The 23,582-nt window shown below is 39.3% G+C and overlaps 2 protein-coding genes across 3 annotated transcripts; both read right to left on the bottom strand.

Moving 5' to 3' along the window:
- Positions 1-57: 57 nt before the first annotated feature.
- LOC122278158 (mitochondrial uncoupling protein 1) lies at positions 58-16,768 on the bottom strand. 2 transcript variants are annotated; one of them, XM_043088264.1, is made up of 9 exons: positions 16,639-16,768; positions 8,002-8,220; positions 7,825-7,903; positions 7,605-7,738; positions 7,411-7,509; positions 7,199-7,303; positions 6,475-6,549; positions 5,846-5,932; positions 58-301 (listed from the first exon to the last, which is right to left on the bottom strand). In XM_043088264.1, the coding sequence occupies exons 2-9, from the start codon at positions 8,122-8,124 to the stop codon at positions 266-268; spliced, it is 738 nt and encodes a 245-aa protein (XP_042944198.1). In that variant the 5' UTR covers positions 8,125-8,220; positions 16,639-16,768; the 3' UTR covers positions 58-265. The 2 variants fall into 2 exon arrangements, with proteins under 2 accessions (XP_042944198.1, XP_042944197.1); XM_043088263.1 differs by lacking the exon at positions 16,639-16,768 and adding an exon at positions 9,245-9,434.
- LOC122278157 (neutral ceramidase 2-like) lies at positions 16,299-23,266 on the bottom strand. Its single transcript, XM_043088262.1, has 11 exons — positions 22,834-23,266; positions 22,562-22,741; positions 21,709-22,112; positions 20,742-20,950; positions 19,765-20,133; positions 18,815-19,079; positions 18,466-18,736; positions 18,238-18,363; positions 17,660-17,723; positions 17,318-17,487; positions 16,299-17,092 (listed from the first exon to the last, which is right to left on the bottom strand). Exons 3-11 carry the CDS (start codon positions 22,053-22,055, stop codon positions 16,544-16,546), a joined length of 2,370 nt encoding a protein of 789 aa, XP_042944196.1. The 5' UTR covers positions 22,056-22,112; positions 22,562-22,741; positions 22,834-23,266; the 3' UTR covers positions 16,299-16,543.
- Between the last annotated feature and the right edge of the window lie 316 nt (positions 23,267-23,582).

The following is a 23,582-nucleotide window of genomic DNA, read 5'->3' as shown; positions in this document are numbered from 1 at the left end:
GGAAGCTCGAGGCAAAGAAAGCAATAAAAAGGTGACTCAACGACTACAACGCATCAGTGGGAATGACAAGGAAGTAACATGTTATCCACGAAAAAATCATATCCCCGGGACTGTTCCTTGTGTAGAATCCTCCATCTCAAATGGAGAAAAATAAGAAGAAAGTGAACAGTGAGAACTTCATTATTTTCTAGACAACTTCAACTGGCTGCTGATCCAATTCACTTACGAGATCCAGCACTATATCTTTGAGGGTATTTGGTTGTTTTCAGGATGATTCTATACTTTTGACAAACTTCTTCGCCTGTCAGGGTGGAGGAAAAAAAAAAACACAGAAACAGATGACCAGGCTTTCTAAAAGTAAAAGACATTAGACTGCTCTAGCCTAACTGCTGCCCCCTGGGTCAAGTGGGCATAAAAAATGACCTCCATGAAAGGTGGCCTCAATATGCAAGAATCTCATTCCCCCAATTGCTGAGATTTTCTAATCCTAGCATAAAATGTACCATCTCGCTATATAAGTGCAAAGTGAAAACTGAGGTACAGAACAAATGCAAGAAAAGGCCAGAAACTCGAAAGGGAGGGAATGAAAGTAACAAAATCAACGATTGTTTTGTAGCGGTAAAGCCACTTTTATGGACTTTTATGGGTCAAAAATGGTGGCTAGTTGAGCTTGCATTCACACTTGCTTCCACCATCTTCCACTTGCTTCCGCCATCTTCCACTTGCTTCCGCTATCTTCCACCGCCACCTTTATGGGTAAAAAATGGTGGCTAGTTGACAACCTACATCAAGCTTGCGTTCACATTTGCTTCCGCCATCTTCCAGTTGCTTCCGCCATCTTCCACCTCCTTTAACTCCTATAAATACATGTTTTTGCTTTTAGAAACCTATCCCATTTTGAAAGAAAAATTTAGAGAAAGAGAGAGAGTTTTAGAGAGAAAAATAGTGAGGTTTCTCCTATATATTGTCTCTCCTTTTATAAGAAAGAGTGAGTTTTCTCCTTTTATAAGAGAGGGTATTGTCAATTATGCTCTCCTTATTCAAGAGAGAAATTCTTGTAATCCTTTTGCTATAAGTGAAATTCTTCTACAATTGGAGTTCCTTATTATTTCTTTTATTTTTTCTCATTTCTACTTCAGTTGTAATTGTATGCCCCGTACCACAACCTCCTAACAGTGGTATCAGAGCATCAGGTTTATAGCCGGTTTTCGTGCTACAGTTAGATCCAGTTAGTGGAAAGGAGGCATCTTCAATAATGGCAACGAAGTACGAAATAGAGAAGTTCAATGGGAGTAATTTCTCATTGTGGAAAATGAGAATAAAAGCAATTTTAAGGAAAGATAATTGCTTGACGGCAATTGGAGATAGGCCCGATGAGATCACTGACGACGGCAAGTGGAACGAGATGGATGGCAATGCTATTGCTAATCTGCACCTAGCACTAGCTGATGGAGTATTGTCAAGTGTGGCGGAGAAAAAGACAGCAAAAGAGATATGAGATACTCTGACAAAATTGTATGATGCCAAATCACTACACAACAAAATTTTCTTGAGAAGAAAACTCTACACCCTTCGGATGATGGAGTCAACTATGGTGACAGACCACATCAACACCCTCAACACTTTATTTTCACAGCTCACAGCAATGGGGCATAACATAGAGACGGGTGAACGTGCTGAAATTCTACTTCAAAGTCTACATGATTCGTATGATCAACTCATCATCAACTTAACCAACAACATTGAAGTTCTAGTCTTCGATGATATTGCAGCTGCAGTTCTTGAAGAAGAAAGTCGGCACAAAAGCAAAGAAGATAGACCAGGAGGTTCACAGCAAGCCGAAACTTTGGTAATGACGAGAGGGAGATCAACGGAACGTGGCCCTAGTGGGAGTCAAAATCAGAGTAGATCAAAATCCAGAAGTAAGAAGAATGTCAAGTGTCATCACTGTGGCAAGAAAGGGCAGTACAAAAGGGAGTGTTGGCATCTCAAGAAGAACGAAGAAGCCAAAGGAAAAGGCCCTGAGTTGTCAAAAGCTCAGGGTTGTGTAGCAAGCACCTCAGATGATAGTGAAATTTTATACAGTGAGGCAACAACAGTTACTGAAGGTAGAAGAAGATTCGCTGATGTCTGGCTTATTGACTCAGGAGCAACATGGCATATGACTCCCTGGAGAGAATGGTTCCATCAATATGAACCTATCTCAGGAGGATCTGTGTTCATGGGAGACGATCATGCATTGGAGATTGCTGGTATTGGTACCATCAAATTGAAGATGTGTGACGGTACAGTTCGCACCATTCAGGAGGTACGACATGTGAAAGGCCTGAAGAAAAATCTATTGTCTTTAGGACAATTAGATAATAGTGGGTGTAAAACCCATATTCAAGATGGGATCATGAAAATAGTTAAAGGCGCGCTTGTAATGATGAAAGCGGAAAAGATAGCTGCAAATTTGTACATGCTTAAAGGAGAAACACAACAAGAAGGAGAAGCATCCACTGCGCTGGCAAGTTCGGCAGAAGAATTAACAATGATGTGGCACCGTAAGCTCGGCCACATGTCGGAACGAGGTTTGAAGATTCTTGCTGAACAAAAGCTTCTTCCAGGGCTCAAAAAGGTTTCATTACCCTTTTGTGAATATTGTGTTACTAGTAAGCAGCACAGATTGAAATTCAATAGTTCCTCTGCTAGAAGTAAAGCTATCTTAGAACTAATCCATTCTAATGTTTGGCAAGCACTAGTTTTGTCCCTAGGAGGAGCAAAATACTTTGTGTCATTTATTGACGATTACTCCAGGAGATGTTGGGTGTATCCAATAAAAACTAAAGCAGATGTATTTTCAGTTTTCAAAATATTCAAAGCGCGGGTTGAGCTTGAATATGAAAAGAAGATCAAGTGTTTAAGGACAGACAATGGAGGAGAATATACTGGTAGTGAATTTGATAGCTTCTGTCAACAAGAAGGTATCAAAAGGCAGCTCACGGTGGCATACACTCCACAACAAAATGGAATAGCAGAGCGGATGGACAGAACCTTGTTAGAACGAACAAGAGCGATGTTGAGAACTGCGGGAATGGCCAAGTCATTTTGGGCAGAAGCAGTCAAGACTGCCTGTTATGTGATCAATCGGTCACCATCAACCGCAATTGATCTGAAAACGCCGATGGAGATGTGGACTGATAAGCCAGCTGATTATTCTCACTTACATACATTTGGAAGTCCAGTTTATGTTATGTACAACGCCCAAGAAACATCAAAACTAGATCCAAAATCTAGAAAATGTATTTTCTTAGGGTATGCTGATGGAGTCAAGGGGTATTGCCTGTGGGATCCCACTGCCCGCAAGGTGCTAATCAGCAGGGATGTTGTATTTGTAGAAGATAAGGTACAAGAAAAAGAAAATGATAGCGCTTCAAAAGAGAAACCAGAGACTACTACAGTTCAAGTTGAAGAAAGACAAGAATTAGAAGTTCCAGATTCTTCTAAAGCAATATCAGAGCACGAAGAACAAGAACAAGCTGAGTGTGCAATTCCACAAGTTCGACGGTCAACTCGGGAGAGAAGAAAACCAACTTGGCACTCAGAGTACATCATGGAGGGAAACGTCGCATACTGTCTACTAACAGAAGATGGAGAACCGTCAAATTTCCATGAGGCTACAAATAGTCAAGAAGCTTCTCTGTGGATGGTTGCAATGCAAGAAGAAATTGAAGCTCTCCATAAAAACAAAACATGGGATCTTGTACCACTACCACAAGGAAGGAAGGCCATCGGAAACAAATGGGTTTACAAGATCAAACGAAATGGCAATGATCAAGTGGAGCGGTATCGTGCTAGATTGGTAGTGAAAGGATTCGCTCAGAAAGAAGGCATAGACTTCAACGAAATATTCTCTCCTGTTGTTCGACTCTCAACGGTTCGAGCAGTCCTTGCGATGTGTGCTACATTTGACTTGTACTTAGAACAACTGGATGTGAAAACTGCATTTCTTCATGGAGAAATTGAAGAAGAAATTTACATGCTCCAACCAGAAGGTTTTGAAGAAAAAGAAAAAGAGAACTTGGTTTGCAGGTTGAACAAATCTCTATACGGTCTCAAACAGGCGCCGAGATGTTGGTATAAGAGATTTGATTCCTTTATCATGAGCCTTGAATACAACAGACATAGTTCAGATCCTTGTGTTTATTACAAGAGATTTGGTGATGGTAATTTCATTATTCTGTTATTATATGTTGACGACATGTTGGTAGCAGGCCCCAACAAAGATCGTATTACAGACTTAAAGGCACAGTTGGCTAGGGAGTTTGAAATGAAGGACTTGGGACCAGCAAACAAGATTCTAGGGATGTAAATTTACCGAGACAGAAATAATAGGAAGATATGACTTTCTCAGAAAACTTATTTGAAGAAAATCTTGCGACGCTTCAACATGCAAGATTGTAAGCCAATTTCTACCCCTCTTCCTATTAATTTCAAGTTATCCTCAAGTATGAGTCCTAGCAATGAAGCAGAGAGGATGGAAATGTCTCGAGTACCGTATGCATCAGCAGTGGGTAGCTTAATGTTCGCTATAGTTTATACAAGACCAGACATTGCACAATCAGTGGGAGTGGTTAGTCGATATATGGCGAATCCTGGTAAAGAGCATTGGAGTGCTGTAAAGAGGATCCTGAGATATGTCAAGGGTACCTCAAATGTCGCATTATGTTATGAAGGATCAGACTTTACTGTCAGAGGCTATGTTGATTCAGATTATGCAGGTGATCTTGACAAGAGCAAGTCCACCTCAGGTTATGTGTTTACTCTTGCTGGAGGAGCTGTAAGCTGGGTTTCAAAATTGCAGTCTATCGTGGCTACTTCTACAACGGAGGCAGAATATGTTGCAGCTACACAAGCTAGCAAAGAGGCAATATGGTTGCAAATGCTACTGGAAGAGCTCGGACACGTACAAGAGAAGGTTGATTTATTTTGTGATAGTCAGAGCGCTTTGCATTTGGCAAAGAATCCAGCATTTCATTCAAGGACAAAGCACATACGAGTTCAGTATCACTTCGTTCGTGAGAAGGTGGAAGAAGGAAGTGTGGATATACAAAAAATCCATACAAAAGACAACCTAGCAGATATATTAACAAAGCCAATTAATAATGACAAGTTTATCTGGTGTCGATCCTCCTTAGGCCTAACAGATATGTAAGCGGCATAGAGATGGAAAGTGTAGAAAAGATAGAAGGATTACAAAAGTGACTTTAAGTGGGAGATATGTAGCGGTAAAGCCACTTTTATGGACTTTTATGGGTCAAAAATGGTGGCTAGTTGAGCTTGCATTCACACTTGCTTCCGCCATCTTCCACTTGTTTCCGCCATCTTCCACTTGCTTTCGCTATCTTCCACCGCCACCTTTATGGGTCAAAAAATGGTGGCTAGTTGACAACCTACATCAAGCTTGCGTTCACATTTGCTTCCGCCATCTTCCAGTTGCTTCCGCCATCTTCCACCTCCTTTAACTCCTATAAATATATGTTTTTGCGTTTAGAAACCTATCCCATTTTGAAAGAAAAATTTAGAGAAAGAGAGAGAGTTTTAGAGAGAAAAATAGTGAGGTTTCTCCTATATATTGTCTCTCCTTTTATAAGAAAGAGTGAGTTTTCTCCTTTTATAAGAGAGGGTATTGTCAATTGTGCTCTCCTTATTCAAGAGAGAAATTCTTGTAATCCTTTTGCTATAAGTGAAATTCTTCTACAATTGGAGTTCCTTATTATTTCTTTTATTCTTTCTCATTTCTACTTCAGTTGTAATTGTATGCCCCGTACCACAACCTCCTAACATGTTTTGTGATTCGTACCTGCTCTAATGTGAGAAACATGATGACATTCCACGATCCCAGACGTCCAAAATTTGGGATGAAGCCCTTGTAAAAGGCCAAAGGTCCCTGAATAATGTTAAATGCTGTGAGTTTAAATGTGAATTTATATTATTGGAGCCCTCTGATTTAAACGGTAATTTCTAGAGTAATGAAGACTCCAGAAATTAAGATGCAACTAAATTAAAACCATATGTAACTAAGGTGTCAAAATCTCTCAGTAGTGAAGAATGATCTTGCTGAGAAAGACAACATAACTCGTAGACCTTTAAACATCAATGAATGCATACTACAGTTCATTAAAACAGAAGGGAAGGGGGGAATAGAGGAGATGTTTTCTTCTATTTTCCTACCATTAACGTAAATAAATAAAAAGCAAAGGCTTAATGTAATCAGAGAACGCAAATATTTAAGATTCGAGAATGCAAAATCATCATGAATAAACAGAGATCACATCTTAAATCAATGTACAATTAGAATGTGTTAGAAATCATTCAACTAGACCATCTTGCACGTCAAAGTCGACAAATGTTAAAACCCGCCAGATACGTCCATACCAACAAAAAGATATACGCTACCGAGTGTCAAACAGAGTTGTAAGGAGAACATACATCGTTCTTCAAAGTTCTGAGAAAACAATCAAGAGTGCTTTTGTAAGCAGAATCGCCCATCACTCTGGACTTAACCTGCCAAAAGAAGAATAGTTAGAGGAATTAGATTGGTCTCAATTAAAACATCAATAGAAGGAAGAAATCCCCTTTCTCCAACAAAAAGAGAAGGAAAAAAATGAGAAAGAGGAACCATGGTACAAAATAAGGTGACAAGCAAACAGGCAATAAACCAATGGCCCCCTAAAATAAGTGAGAATCAAGTCTTGCATCTCTTGATCCAAACAAACTATAACCCTGGGCAGAATGGACCATCTTACTGACCTCCTATGTAGATGCCAATACTAATTTACAACTTCTATAATCACAGCTTGAACATAAGTTTTAATCATCATATAGCTATGGTAACAATGGCAACATCAAATGTATGGGCCAGCGTGGAACTTTGTCGTTGACAATACAAAGGGATTCTCATGCAACAATGTACAGACTGCCATAATCTGATCTTCATGCAACAAGATCATTTAATTCCCCATATAGGATGAGATCACAATATAAACTAAATAAACTACAGGCACCACAATATATATTAAAAAAATAAAAGTTGATCATAGGCAAATCGCCATGTAGCTAATTTTGTTTTTAGCAAGTAGACACAAAAAATCCGCACTAATATACAAAGAGTCAACAACTGTTAGAAAAAAGTGCATCTACGGTAGATAAGTACCACATCAACTGGGGAGCCAATACAGACGGCAAAAAACCCTGCCCCCAGACCAGAAAGGAGATGAGTGAGAATGTTATCTGTGAACCCTGGAATTTTAAGAATGGTCTGCATTAAATTATATAAGACTTGTTAGTCAGGAACATCACAAAGTGTTTTATATCAAAAGACAGGAAAAAGTCTATCTGCAATGAGTTTTTGTTTATTTAACTCACTTGCTTCGCTTGATCGTAGCTGGCTAGTTCAGCAGCATTTATGATTGGGTTTCGTGCTACATTGGGCCCAAGGCCAGTCCAAAGAGCTCCAAGTCCTTCCTAAGAAATACTAAACAAGTTAGAAAACAAAATAGATATCAACTGGAAGGAGAACAAATACTTCCTCTTCCAATCTCATAGGTTTGAAGCACAACCTGTCGCACTATTGTAGAATAAGCATTCAGAGCCCCAGTACAGCGCCTCGGCACACCAGGTGGTAATTTTCCTTCAGCTTGAAGTCTAACTTTCACAAGATCAGTCGGATTTGCTACAGTTATTGCTAGAGCACCTGTTTAATAAGACAGACAGGTAAACATATTCTCCAAGCAAGCAAATGCGAAAAGTAATTTCTTGAACACCAAAAAGTTTGCCCACCAGTAGTAAGTCCAGCAAGTATTTTCTTGGATAGAGGAACATCCCCAACAAAGTCATTTCCCACATACAAGTTTTTAACCTGTCAAGCTCACAGATAATAACCGTATCAGAAATCAGCAAGCCAACAGAACAAATAAATGCATACCAAGTTCTGATGACAAAACACTGAAAACTCACAGGTTCATACAATCCAATTCTTAAACCTCCAAACAGACATTGCCGATGTAATCCAGGTACAATTCCCTTACACAGTGCTGATAGACCTTCTTCCCTCGCAATGGTACCAACTGTACCCAGCATACCCTTGTATTTTGGTAAGGCCACTCCATCCCCTGCAACAGCTTTCTTTTGGAGCTGAAGCCTAACTTTAGCCGTGTCCAAAGGAATGGTACAAATCTGCATCAAGTTCAGGTGCATTCTGCTAAATAAATGAACTCTAGAACATAATAAATTTGGGTGGGGGTCACTCTTGGACATGTGACCTTCCTCGCTTTAAAAAAATAAAAAATAAATAAAAAAATGAACTCTAGAACTCATGTAAAAGAACTCGGCAATTATAATGAATACATCACTGGTGACTAAACACGTTAAAGATGGTAGAGAAATCAGCATTACTTGGCTTATGACCACCCATATTGACCTCTAATGGAGCAGGGAGTCGTTGATTAACTGAAGTGTTACTGTTTACAAAATTTGTATCACAGCATAACACAAGTTGTATCAATACCGCTTAAATTGTAAACAATGGTACGATTTATCAATCAAATTCATAGCCACTTTACGAACTCGATACATAACGAAAGAAATACTCATAACATTGTTGCTAAGGTTCAAAATTATTTTAGAGGTTGTAAGTATTGTTTTGAACACCCTAAAGCCTCAATTGCAAGACTTCTGCACAAGTCACTATGGTTCTGCTACTTGATAAATTACTAATTGCTACTTGATAAATTACTAATTGTGCCAAAATCCTAAGCAATAAGCAAAATGCTAAATTTTTATCTTTTTCTTTTTTGAAACGTTAGATTGAGCGAAGTCAAGGTTCGAACCTGCATTAAATTACACCTTGTCTGAAAGCTAGGAACGGGTAAATTTAATCACTTTTATCAATATTCTAAGATTATCTCAAAGATCTAGAAATGGGTTTAAGAATAGCAATAAGAATGGCAACGGGTCTTCAACCTATTAACAAAATAACAAGCTTAACCCATGTTGACTTTATAATTGACAGTGAGATCTAATTAGGAAGAACTTTCACAGGTTTCTTTAATCTTTTATAATTTCCAGAACAACGATCTCAGGTAACGCTAACACACACAAAATTGTATTCAATTTAATATAAAAATTGTTATATAGAAACAAATTAATATAAAAATTGTTGCACTAAGACTAAAGTTAAAAAACGTTGACAACCGATTACCTCAGCGAAACAAGTGGAGAAAACGCTGCAAGCGAAAGTTCCAGCAAAGGAGATTTGAGGAGATTTGAATTTAGACCTGTTATCGGCCACCATTTCCTTCGCAAACCTGGAGGCCGATAACGAGTCCGAGAGGAGCACGTTTGTGTGAGAAAATGGAAGAAGGAGAGGAAAGGGAGATCAATAAGGGGGGTTTATGTTGGGAGCTGTTCTGACACAGAAATGATTCTAAATAAAAGAGGGACGAAATTTAACGTGGTTCGGTAATTGCTACGCCCACAGCTGCTGTAATTTCACTATGAAAATAATTTTTACAGAAAAATTTTCTCTGCTCACCCACTCTCTTCCTCTCTTCTTTCTCTCTTCTACACCCTGTCTGCACTCTCTGCTGCACACACTGTCTGCACCCTTAAGCTCTCCTATTTATAGGAGAGCAGATCACTACGTTGCAGCAATTTGCTGCATAATTCTTAGGGAGATGCCTAACAATACAAAAGCACCGAACGGTGCCTAATGAGCCAAAGAAGCAAACGGTGCATGGCTCACCGTTTACTATTTTGTCTCCATCTGCAACAATCTCCCACTTGGAGACAAATGAGTCTACATATTTTCATAGCAATCATCACAGCAACTTTAAGTCATGCCTTTAAGTACGAAGTCCAACTGAAGCTATACACAGCTTCAGTTTGTCAGCAGTAACTACTTTTGTGAACATGTCTGCTGGATTCTCTATTCCTCGAATCTTCTCAAGTATCAGTTGTCCACTATCGAGAAGAGATCGGATAAAATGGTATCGCAACTGTATGTGTTTTGTTCTGGAATGAAAGGCTGGATTCTTTGCAAGAAAAATAGCACTCTGACTATCACTGTGCAGAATGCCTTTTTCATTTTTCTTTCCCAATTCCTCCAAGAATGACTACAACCAAACCATTTCCTTCCCTGCTTCAGTTATAGCAACGTATTCCGCTTCTGTAGTTGAGAGAGCAACAATCTTCTGTAACTTAGAAGCCCACGATACAACTGTATCACCCAGCGTATACACAAATCCAGTAATACTTTTTTTGCTGTCAACGTCACCTGCTAAATCAGCATCTACATATCCCTGTAGTTTTAAACTTGCTTTTGTAAAGCATAGTGACGTATCTAAAGAGCCTTGTAGATATCTTAAAATCCACTTGACTGCTTCCCAATGCTGCTTTCCTAGATTACTCATGTACCTGCTCACAGCTCCCACTGCTTGTGCAATATCTGGCCTTGTACAGACCATGGCGTACATAAGACTACCAATAGCAGATGCATAGGGTATTCTGTTCATGCATTCTTGCTCTTCCTCTGTCTTTGGCGACTGATCCTTAGTTAGTCGAAAGTGACTAGCTAAGGGTGTGCTTACTGGTTTCGCCTTGTCCATGTTAAACCTTCTAAGCACCTTCTTTACATATTCCTCCTGCGAGAGCTTGAGAGTATCATTAGACCTGTCTCTAATAATTCTCATACCAAGGATTTGTTTTGCAGCACCCAAATCCTTCATCTCAAACCGCTTTGACAACTGCTTCTTCAGTTCATTGATTTCCTTGATGCTTGACCCTGTAACGAGCATATCATCCACATATAACAGTAGGATAATATAAGAGTTGTCAAAGTTCTTCATATAGCAACAATGGTCGGCCTGCAGTCTTGTAAATCCATTACTGCACATGAAGTTGTCAAACTTCCGGTACCATTGTCGTGGAGCTTGTTTTAGGCCATACAAGCTCTTCTTCAGTTTGCAAACTAGATTCTCTTTTCCCTTCACTGAGAATCCTTGTGGTTGGTGCATATAGATGTCTTCCTCCAAATCACCATGAAGGAATGCAGTCTTCACATCTAACTGCTCAAGATGTAGATTCTCTGCAGCCACAATTGCCAAAATTAGCCTGATCGTTGTCAATTTTACAACTGGAGAGAAAATGTCTGTGTAGTCGACACCTTCCTTTTGTTGAAACCCCTTCACGACCATTCTGGCTTTGTAGCGCTTGCTACCATTATGCTCTTCCTTAATTCTGTACACCCATTTATTGTGCAAAGCCTTCTTGCCTTTTGGAAGTTTAGTTAGCTCCCATGTCTGATTTGACATCAGTGACTCCATCTCATCTTGCATGGCTTTCTCCCACTTGATCGAATCTTCAATTCGTAGAGCTTCATCATAACTTTCCGGTTCACCACTATCTGTTAGCAAGATGTAATATAGAGATGGTTGGTGCATATAGATGTCTTCCTCCAAATCACCATGAAGGAATGCAGTCTTCACATCTAACTGCTCAAGATGTAGATTCTCTGCAGCCACAATTGCCAAAATTAGCCTGATCGTTGTCAATTTTACAACTGGAGAGAAAATGTCTGTGTAGTCGACACCTTCCTTTTGTTGAAACCCCTTCACGACCATTCTGGCTTTGTAGCGCTTGCTACCATTATGCTCTTCCTTAATTCTGTACACCCATTTATTGTGCAAAGCCTTCTTGCCTTTTGGAAGTTTAGTTAGCTCCCATGTCTGATTTGACATCAGTGACTCCATCTCATCTTGCATGGCTTTCTCCCACTTGATCGAATCTTCAATTCGTAGAGCTTCATCATAACTTTCCGGTTCACCACTATCTGTTAGCAAGATGTAGTATAGAGATGGTGTGAACTGCTGTGGTGGCCTAATTGTTCTTGAAGATCTTCGAGTAACAGTGAGTGGTGTACGTTGTTCGATCTGTGTATCATCATTTTCTTGATCCTCGTTCTGATCAGTGTTGACTTGAGTAACATCAAAGTCAACAACCTCAGGTTTCTTTGGCTGTTCCTCAGATTCAGCTTGTGACTTAGCTTTGTACAGAATCTGCTCATTAAATATCACATTTCTACTTCTGATGATTTTGCGATTTTTATCATCCCAAAATCGATAGCCAAATTCTTCATCACCATAACCGATAAAAAAACATTTTCTAGATTTGGCTTCTAACTTGTTACGATCAGTAGAATCTATGTGAACATATGATAAACAGCCAAAAACTTTCAAATGGGAAAGATTTACCTTCTTTCTGCTCCAGACTTCCTCTGGTAGATCGAACTTTAAGGGAATTGAAGGTCCCCTATTAATCAAATAGGCTGCAGTGTTAATTGCATTAGCCCAAAAACATTCAGGCAATCCTGAATTCAGCCTCATGCTTTTGGCACGTTCGTTGAGAGTTCTGTTCATGCATTCAGCTACGCCATTCTGCTGCAGTGTCTCGGGAATAGTCTTCTGAAATCTAATCCCATTTGCAGCACATAATTCTTTGAACCCTCCGTCGATGTACTCTTCTCCATTGTCTGACCTCAGACATTTTAACTTCAAGCCTGTTTCATTTTCAACCATGGCTTTCCACTTCTTGAAAGTATCAAATGTGTCAGATTTATTTTTCAAAAAATAAACCCATACTTTCCTACTTGAGTCATCAATAAATGAAACATAGTACCGCGATCCTCCAAGAGAAGCGACTGGGGATGGCCCCCACAAATCTGTGTGCACCAATTCCAACTTTGTAGATTTTGGAGTTCTACCATTTTTCAGGAAACTAACCTTTTTCTACTTCCCAAAAATGCAACGTTCACACATGTCAAAATCAGTTTATTCCAACTTTGGTAACTTCCCCTTGGATAATAGTACTTTCATTCCTTTCTCACTCATATGACCAAGCCTTTGATGCCATAGGTTGGCATTTGCATCAGCAATTGCAATAGTATCTCTAATACTTGAAGTCATGTATAGAGTACCTGTTTTTGTGCCTCGAGCTACTACCATAGCTCCTTTTGTTATCTTCCATGTGTCACCGGTAAATAATACCGAATGCCCATCAGCATCAAGTTGTCCTACAGAAATCAGGTTCCTCCTGAGCTTGGGAGCATGTCGCACCTTCTGTAGCAACCATGCACTTCCATTGGGCAAATTGATTGGTACATCTCCCATGCCTTCGATTTCCAACGCTTCACCATCTGCTAAGTACACCTTCCCGAAATCACCAGTGACATAATTCTGCATGATTTCTCGGTGTGCTGTAGTGTGGAACGAGGCTCCTGAATCTAACACCCAAGATTCAATTTGGTTGTCGACTAAAAGAAGTAAGGCATCTTGGAGATCTTCTGTTGTGGCATTAACAGAGTCATGCTCATTCTTCTTCTTTGCTTCCTTGCAATTATTTTTGAAGTGGCCAATCTTGCCACAATTCCAGCATTGTACTTGTTTTCCGGACCTAGATTTACTTCTGCCTCTTCGGGACTTCGATCTGCCCCGATTTGAACTTCTACTAGCTCCTCTACCTCTCGTCTCGAGGTTTAAGGCAGAACTGGAAGTTGATGCTTCTCCTGTATCTCTTCTGCGAACTTCCTCGCTAAGAATATGGTCCCGGATATCTTGATACTTCATCTTTGTTTTGCCATAAGAATTGCTGACAGCTGTTCTCATGGCCTCCCAGCTCTTTGGCAATTGAGCTAAAGCAATCAGTGCACGTACTTCATCATCAAATTCAATCCCCACTGAAGCTAATTGATTGATGATGGTGTTGAACTCATTCAGATGCTGGATAACTGGAGTTCCTTCTGCCATTCTCAAGTAGAATAGCTTGTACATCAAATGCACTTTGTTATTGGCTGATGGCTGCTTGTACATGTCCGATAGAGCTTTCATCAAATCCGCCGTGGTCTTTTCCTTTCCCACATTGTGTGCAACTGATCTTGACAGTGTTAGTCGAATGACTCACAACACTTGTCTATCAAGGAAACTCCAATCTTCATTGCTCATATCATCTGGCTTTCTTCCTAGGAGCGGAAGATGTAGTTTCTTCCCATAGAGATAATCCTCTATCTGCATTTTCCAGTAGGCAAAGTCTGTACCGTCAAATTTCTCGATACCAACACCTTTAGCTTCTTCTCCAGCCATAACTTTACAAATGAGTTCAAATTCAAACAAACAAAGATCACCATTGCGTCCGAAACACTCGAATTAGCTGGAAACGAGTCCGGAATGATCTAAATAGTTTGTCAACACTATTTGATCGTCGCGATGGAATTCCAACTGGCGTGATCTAGCCCAAAATGATCTGCAACACGTGGATGGTTCAGATCCAATGTACTGATGCCGAATCTCAAAATTTCAACCGTACGGATGAGTCCGGAATGATCCAAATAGTTGAAAAGCACTATTTGATCGTCGAAATCGAACTCCGAATGGCTTAGATCTAGCCAAAAACATATCTGAAAAATGGACGGTTATGATCTGTCTGGCGCGTGAGATACACGCGCTGCACAGTGCGCGTGGGCAACGCATGGGCGCGTGTAATACACGTGCTACAGTACTGTGTGCGCATGGGGGAGAGTGAGGCGCGTGTGCCACACGCGCCGAACCTCTCTAGGGCGCGTGGGGGCGCGTGGGCGCGTGTCCTTCACGCGTCTTCAACCTCTGACGCGCGTGGGGGCGCGTGGGCGGTGTGGTGCACGCGTCTTCAACCTCCGGAGCACGTGGGGCGCGTGGGTTGCAGCAGATGCACGCGCAGATCTTCTAGGGGCGCGTGTAGCCTCGTCCGACCTCCGTTTTCGATTCCGTTTGCGGCAACGGATTCGTCTCGACGCGAGGAACACCGTGGAGTTGTCAAAAATTGATTTTGAACAACTTGAATTTTCGGACAGCTCGAACCAGTGCTCTGATACCAGTTGTTGGGAGCTGTTCTGACACAGAGACGATTCTAAATAAAGGAGGGACGAAATTTAACGTGGTTCGGCAATTGCCTACATCCACAGCTGCTGTAATTTCACTATGAAAATAATTTTTACAGAAAAATTTTCTCTACTCACCCACTCTCTTCCTCTCTTCTTTCTCTCTTCTACACTCTGTCTGCACTCTCTGCTGCACACACTGTCTGCACCCTTAAGCTCTCCTATTTATAGGAGAGCAGATCACTACGTTGCAGCAATTTGTTGCATAATTCTTGGGGAGGTGCCTAACAATACAAAAGCACCGAACGGTGCCTAATGAGCCAAAGAAGCAAACGGTGCATGGCTCACCGTTTACTATTTTGTCTCCATCTGCAACAGTTTATAGGGCAGAGAGAGAGAGAAGAGAGCAAGTTGATATGGGGCAACGGGAATCTCTGGAAAAGGAAAGAAACCGTAGGCGGGGGATTTTTGGGCGAATCAGGTGTCCTTTAAGCTCTTCTAAAAGCTCTCCTCATCTGCTGTTTCGCTCTTCTACCTCATCCCTTTTCCCTCTCTTTAGTTGCATAAAGTATTTTCATTTGATAAAGTTAATTACTTTTGCACATTGCAGAGGATTGTGACTCGTTTTCTCAAAAGTAATCAGCATAAAACATCCTAAAGATAGAATGATCTCTGAGTGGAATCTCACGGAGCAATTAGAAACTCTAATGGGATTTGGGTTTTGTCAACTTATGTTAAAGTTGTAGTGATTGGTTACCGTAAAGAAGAAGGAAGCAAAGAAAAGCCAGGAAGATGAGAGAATAATATGGCGCCCATGTTGAGGTTCCAAACGGCTACTTGAGTCAGGATTGCACTGTGCAGGTGCAGATTTATATCCTTTCCCCTTGTTTACTATTTTTTTTTTTTAAATTCAGTTTTAGTAGTTAGTTAATTGAGAATTTAATTAGTTTGATGTTGAGATGATATAAAATAGAAAATTTGTGAATAATAATGAAATTGTTTGACTTACAATATTTAATGAAACTTTGAGAAATGAGTGAGAAAAAATTAAATAAAATATAATGTTTTAATATAATTTTTATTTTAGAATTTAAAAAAACTGAATTATTTTTTGTGTTTTATTTAAAAATTTAGAAAAATTATAATGATAAATAATGATTAGATAAAAAGTTAAAAATTAAAAAATGTTTGCATTTATAATATTTAAATATTAAAAATGAGATCATATAAGATGAGATCATCTTACAATCAAAACAGGTCTTAATCAAGGCAAATGGGTGCTTGTTACTAAAGATGTCATATTTATGATGGTAATCACAAGTCAACTTGCGTAATTATTCTTGTACCATCCACATCAAAATCTAATATTATTTCTCCTGCAAGAATCTTACACGCAATTTCCCACAAGAATTAAAGCAATTACAAAGGTTCTTTCTTTTAGACAATCACGCTCAAATCTTTATTTTTGTTACTTGGTATTTCCTCATACGTGATGGATCATCAATTGGAAGAGAAAACAGAACGAAATACTAATATCTATGAAAATCGATTCAGAAACATCCTTTATTAGCAAAAGGTTCATAAATTGCCTACTTATGCCACTACAAAAGCATTAGATGAACCTTTGAAATGGCGGATTGATCCAAGAAGTGATTTTGAAGCACCAAAATGGCTTATCCGGTACACACCTGAAGTTGCAGATGCAGGAATCCTCCATTCTATGGTTGCATGGCTCTGAGGGCTAAGTGTTGCAACCCTTGACCACTTAAACCGCAGGCAGAAATCATCATCGTCATAAGCTGGGGTCCATGTCTTTTGGCCCCGGAGGATCTCAACCAATGCAAATGTGCCTTCCGTCATGAGGTCATTTCTTGGGCAAGCAGACCAGAAGGTGACTGTAACTATTCCACCCTTTTTGAAGGTGGAATTTGGAGGGACATTGGTCTTGACATCCCCAAAATTCACCCTGGGCGGGGTACTGTCAACGACTACTGGTGGAAGTAAGCTAATTTGCTTGTTAAGAAGATTTGGTGGCTGCGGGCCTGGTTCAACAGTTTGGCCTCTGATGAGAGCTGCAGCTAATTTTTTGAACTCTTGACAGTAGGCATCAAGTGTGTGTGGACCATACAGTGTAGAGGCTCCCTGACAATAAAAATTAATCAGGAGAATTTATAATTCTGAGGGTTTGTTCTCAAAATGTGTTTCCATTCTTAGAAGAACCTTTTGTTTCTCTTGAGCACCAAGGTTATATTGTGACACTAGGATAGGAAATGAATGTTACAAGTGACAGGAAGTATTTGGACAAATGTGAGCAGCTATGCCTGATTGTTGTTAACAAGATTATGGAATGAAAATGGTGACACAAACCTCATATCTTTGCTCTTGGTATTCCTCAAAGGTGGTCACATACTGTGAATATGTATTGGTAAGCCCTGAAATGACTATATGGACATTGTTGTCAAACTCTCCACTACCTCCAGAAGTAAGCACAGTCTTGACAGCATCACGAAGGCGCCTGCCGGCCATAGTTGTAAATTCTGGAAGAAATAATATCATCAAGGATCTTATACCAACCCATGTCACTATATGATCTAGCACGTGTGTTATTATTATTTTTTTATCTCCAAGTACCATTTGCTTAACAACATGATTTGCATTGAGGTACAACTCTAATGAGGAATTTCTAGGAGTACGTTGGGGTTGTTGTACCTCCAGGCACACTCAGAATCACAAGCTGCCCTATCCGCAAAATTTGAACTGGAAGTATTGAGGGCTGCATAAGCAATTCAATTTATGCATGTAAGTAACACCGTTTACTCATAAAGGAAGATATATAAAGCACTGGCCTATTGATCCACAGACAACAATCCATAGAAATTGGACAAAATATTTAAGCAATCATCTAAAAAGATCCTTGAACGCTAACGCGTGCACCATTAATATGTCCCACTAATAGCCAAGGATAATCTAATGTGAATTTAAGGAGGCCAAACATCACATTTGATACTTCCTACTCCAGAAAATCAACTCAATTAGATTCCTGCAGTGGTAAAATGTTCTCTAAGAATGAAAGCAAAAATGAAATTGAAAAAAATCAGTTAGTATGACACCATGTGTGAGGTTTCCAAATAGTGCAATTGTCTTTAGACCTATATGTGCAGTTGTGCACCAGAGGCATAGTTCTCAATGTGGAGCACCTCAACATACACATTGCTTGTGTGAAATGTCAGTGTTATTGTAGACTTCTTCAATGTTTATATAAAGTGAAAACCAAATTAAATACTCACTGCCCAATCATATGGTGCCTTCATCTCCCCAGTATCAAGCAGAATAGGCTTCGGATTCTGGCATTTGATCTGTTCTTGACTCGGCATTTTTATCAAGTTCCTCACCAACCTCCAGAAGGCATTCCCCTATAGAACCACCCAAGAAAAGAATCAAATCATACTATAGGTGTTTCACTATTCAAGGGCATTGTATAATGATGGGTTAAACATGTGCCAGCAACTTCATACCTTATTATCTCCCTGCTTAAAATCAAACGCTCCAGGGCCATCAGTAGTCCCTGCAGCAAAAGCAAAACCCAAGGCAGCTGGGCATGTTTTTGCCACCTCATGACCCCTACCTGCTTTAGGAAGTGTGACCTCAAGGTTGGAAAAATTTAGATATGAATGCCGGTACTCAACCTTCCCTTTTAGTTGCTCGGTTGCTTTATCAAAAAGCTCCACGGCTTTTTTGAATTGCCTTTCTCCAATTATACGAGTACTCTCAAACTCATCAGGGTAACTGCCAAATGAATGTATAAAGTTCAAAAACAAGACTGGAATTTTACACGTGAAGGAATTTCAGAGTTTATATACATACCCTGGTCCCCGACCATAACATAATTCATTTTTACCATTGCAAGTACTCTGAGAGAAATCACAACGCAATCCAGTGTCTATGCAATATGCACCAAGAACATTTGGGCTTACATCACCACAATTTGATTGACAGAATGCAGATACAAACTGAGGCCTGTCAGCTTGGCTCAAAGCATTCCTGACCCGACTTGCAAGACTCAGAAACCTTGTTGTAGGTTGTCCTTGAGAAAACTGAAAACTGTTGGCAAGTCTCATCAACTCACTTCCTGCTTCAAAGGAACTATATACACTGAAGTTGGATGTTTCTCAAGTAAAGAAAGGTCATGTGCAAGATGCCATGCAGTCTACCTAGTCTACCTGTGAACGATTTTTATTTCAATTTACTAATTCGACCAAATCCTAGAGAAAGTAGTGAAAAAACAATCCATTTGAGCTTGTCAGATGGGATTGATATTAAGAAGTTGGAATATGCCAACTCCTCAACGTTCAGTTCCCCAAGTCTTTCTAAATAAACCAAAGCCAAGCAAGAGGATCTTGTAGGAGAGAAGTTACTGGTCTATGAAGATAGTTCTTTGATTGGCATTGGTTTCAGTTGGAAGCCAGAATATAAGATTCGTTACCATCAAGATAGAAACCAGTTTAATATATTTATTATTTTGAATGCAAGGAAATATGTTTTCCTAGATACCTAGTCTACCGTGTGAAAACATTACAATGAGGAAGTTGGACTGCCAGCAAATAAATTACTGCAATTTTCAAATTAAGTTGGAGGTTTGGTACATTAGATTTCTGATGAAAATAAACTAGATGGAACTGATTTCTGGATGACTTCCCTGAAAAGCACAGAAAAGCCAAGCACACAATGGTTTAATGACAATAAAACCACAAATTTTACCAGATATCTTAATACAAGTCCATATCCATACACTGATTTGAAGAGAATTCACTTACGGTTTTCATTATGGTTAGGAACTAAGGTTGGAACTATGATTGAGACTCTTCGAGGGATTCTGTCAGTTTCAGAATTATTGAAATGAAGACCGTCAAAACCTTGCTTAAAATCCTTCTGTTTAAACCAGTCCTCCATAAATCGTGCTGCAGCTCCTTTGTTGTCACCACTTATTAATGAGTTTGTACGACTCATTGAAGTTCCATGAGTAGCAAACCAGTTGAAGCTACCCACTGGGCCCCATGCATCATCTACAAACTTTAAGAGGGTCATTTCTTTGTCAACATCATACTTGTACTTAGCCCTCTCTTCTGCAGGATTCTTGAGATAAGCACTAGGACTACGGTTTACCCCAGCATCAAAAAGCTCACCTATGGAACCGTGATGGAGTTGTTATCAAGGATCAGAATATTAAGGAACATATCCTAAACAATTAAAAAATAAAAAATAAAAACAAAAGTCCTAATTAATCCCATGAAGCCAGGGGTATGATCAATATGCATCATCACACACTGAGAAACAACAAATTTCTTGCGGACCCTAAATGCCACCTATGCCTAAATATAAATGACTGTAAGCATAAAGATACGAAAATTTAAACAATAAAGAAATAAAAATTAATCAGTCCGACACTGATTCATTACAGCTATGAAGTTATAAGCATTAGGCATTGTTATCAATGCCAAAATTTCTCAAAAGAACTTGATTATTTAGTAAACTTCACTGATAAATAGGAAGTAGTGCACTTGTTCTGAATATAAGTCTGCAGAAGCACTTCGCTTCATCAATGAATTATGTTCCTAAAACTAAACCAAAAATAACAAGAGAGCATCCTCCTTCATATTATCATCTCCCAGGTAATACATGTCAGTTGTACACATTTTTACATTCTTGCACAGATTTTGCACCTAAGATTGAGAGGTAAATATGTTTCCCAAAGATGTAGCAGAGCACAGAAATATCAATGTACCTTCCTTACCTTTGTTTACAAAAATTGACCCTGGTTGAAGACTCTCGTGAGCTTGTACAATGCTTTTCTCTATGCCGTCAACAATGACACCAAATGATTGGGGTACAAATCCAAGAGATGTTACAATATATACAACATATTGGAGATAGCCACCAGGACCAGCATGAGTGTGGATACCACTAATGGCAACATTCTTCTCTGTATAAAGGTCCCCATACCTAAAGAAAGGAAGATATGTTATGATCTCAAACAGCAAGACCATTGGTAACAATTCAGTGAGAGCAAGGAAAAAAAGATTGGCTTGTCATTATGATTAAGTTCCCATGTCCTTGATAAAGTATCTCAGTATAAGATGCCATTTCAAAGTATATTCTTCCATGGGGTCTAAGAAATGGATTGGCTTGTCAGGCGTGCTGAAAAAAAAGGCTATTGCAGACATGAAAGCATGAGCGGCTTGGTTTGCAACTATCTACATATTCAGCAAGAGAGAAAGGAAAGGATATCCCGAAACCTGGCAAGTTCAGGTTGTGGTTCAAGAAAATACTGGCAATGTTAAGATGAAGCTGTCTAAAAGATAAAAGAGGTAGCTGACAACAAGAGGGAAACATTTTATTGAATGGTGGAACATTGGCATGCGGTTCAAATAAGATAATTGAGGGAGACAACAGTAGGAGGTTTATCTACAAATTGCAAATGGCAGCTTGACAGAGAGAAATTGTTTTAAGCTTTTGGGTACATGTTGTCCACTGTATCGGTATTTAATATCTGGCTGTACATACTTTTGGTTAAAAGTTTTAAGCTGAAGATTTTACTCACAAAGGAGGAAAATGTCCAAATATACTAGGTGGCATTTATTAGCATGTAAAGCATTGATTCATAGTAAAAAAGGTTCACGTTATGTATCTGCTCGGCCAATAAATAGATACTGCTGCACAAAGAAAAAGATGAAGACTGAAGCATAGTGAGAGTTTTCTACCTTGCTTTAAGTCTCTCAAGCACTTTAATTGAAACAATTTGGGAGGCCATGCAAGCATCAAGATTTACAAATACTATGCGGTTTCCTTGAGGTTCTGCCACAATAAATGATCGAGCTCGCAACCGGAAGTGAACTCCAGAAGCAGTCTGCTCTGAATTTGCATAACCCATCATATTGACATCTGCAGCAGGCCCTGTTATGTCATAGCTTCCAAGACCAATCAAATAATTGGAACCTGATAAAGATCCTCCAATATCATGTAGCAAGAATGTTAAGAAAACCAGGAACCGAATTGTTGCAGATGGCCAGTGCCTATGGCCATTAGGGATAAAACCCAGAATCCCCATTACTTTCTTTTGGGGGAAAAAAAAAACTTCAATATTCTTCAATGAATTCTTTTCATCCTGCACCCCCCCGAAAGGAAAAGATAAATAAACCATATATCAGAGGACACTAACTAATTCATACAAATAGATCAATACTTGTAACATCAAAGTATTGTAACCGGCATATAGCTTAAATAAGAGTCCAACAAACGGTATCTCAGAAGAGCATAAATAAGAATCCAAGGATTTCTAAAGCAAATATCATGAATTGAGAACTTTCATTTCTCAATATAAAAAAGGGGTATGTATTACAATAAACATTTAATTCCGTGACTTGAAAGGAACAATAGAGAATAACATCTTAACATTTCAAAAAAAAAAAAAACGAGAATAACATCTTGCCCTTATATGAGAAATAGAATAACATCTTGTCCTTATATGAGACAACATCCATCTAGGCCAATTTGGCGCTTTCATTCTCAAAATCAAAGAACACAAGCTGAATGCAAGAAAACATTTTGAGCTACCTTAACCCATAGAGTAGGAACTCTGTGTCACAGTGGCGTCAGGATCAGCTTCAATAGATGCATATTTACATGCACTTACTCAGAAGAAAGTGAGGAAAGCGTGTAGAATTCGAAACACCATAAAGTCACAAACTCCACTTCTGTCCAATGTGGGGTGGGTCGTCGGCGGAAGGATAGAACCTTTTTTCAAACAGAAATACTACAGAAGTTAGAACGGTTTCTACCGAAGGATAAACATGCCTTGAACAGTATTTGAACAAACATGGGAATACCATGACCAATATTCATACTGCAAAAGTCGTGATCTTTCTCCTTGCTTCGCTATGCTCATGATTGCAAAGAGCAGTGCTCCACTCCCATGAGCACCTTTTGTCTCCGACACTAGAGAGCTTACACATGTCCGTGGAGTTGGTAGGTTTTAGTGATAAACCTGAACATCCATATTCAACGTAGAGTTCACACCAGAAAGTTCCCATAATTTTGAGTACGCGCAGTGAGAGAAGCGCGCTGCGACAACTCAAGTCTTGAAGCCTTCACAATTAATTTTTTATCCTCTTCTTTTAAGATGACGATTAGAAATACCAAGTGATCCCATAAATAATTTATCCTGACCCTCTCCAAATTATCACTCTCAAGTGTAGAAGTGGTGCAGTTGTAATAATAAAAAAGTCCCTAAGTCATTTCTACAAGGACAAGTATATTTCCAGCAACATACTTAAAAAAGCTTATTGGAAAACTATGATGATATAGAAGAAATATTCTGTGACATTCTTTGTTTAGATTTTTATGATTTTTGAAAACAAGTTGGAAAGATAAAAAGTGTGCACCCACTAAAGGGTTTGTTATCAGTCAAATGTATGGTGGATTTTGGCTGTTTTCAAGGTAATGGCCTTGCTCTAAAACAGGAATTAAATCATGCAAAAATCTGACTTCTAAAATAGGTATAGTTCTAAAACAAAGTTACTAATCAATAGTTAAACTTGAAAGGTTCACAGAATCAATTGGGCAAACACCTGGGTTG

The sequence above is a fragment of the Carya illinoinensis genome, chromosome 10 (assembly GCF_018687715.1).
Source record: "Carya illinoinensis cultivar Pawnee chromosome 10, C.illinoinensisPawnee_v1, whole genome shotgun sequence".
In the NCBI taxonomy this organism is placed as follows: domain Eukaryota; kingdom Viridiplantae; phylum Streptophyta; class Magnoliopsida; order Fagales; family Juglandaceae; genus Carya; species Carya illinoinensis.
The sequence above is the reverse complement of the archived record's forward strand: the minus strand, read 5'-3'. Positions and strand labels throughout refer to the sequence as shown.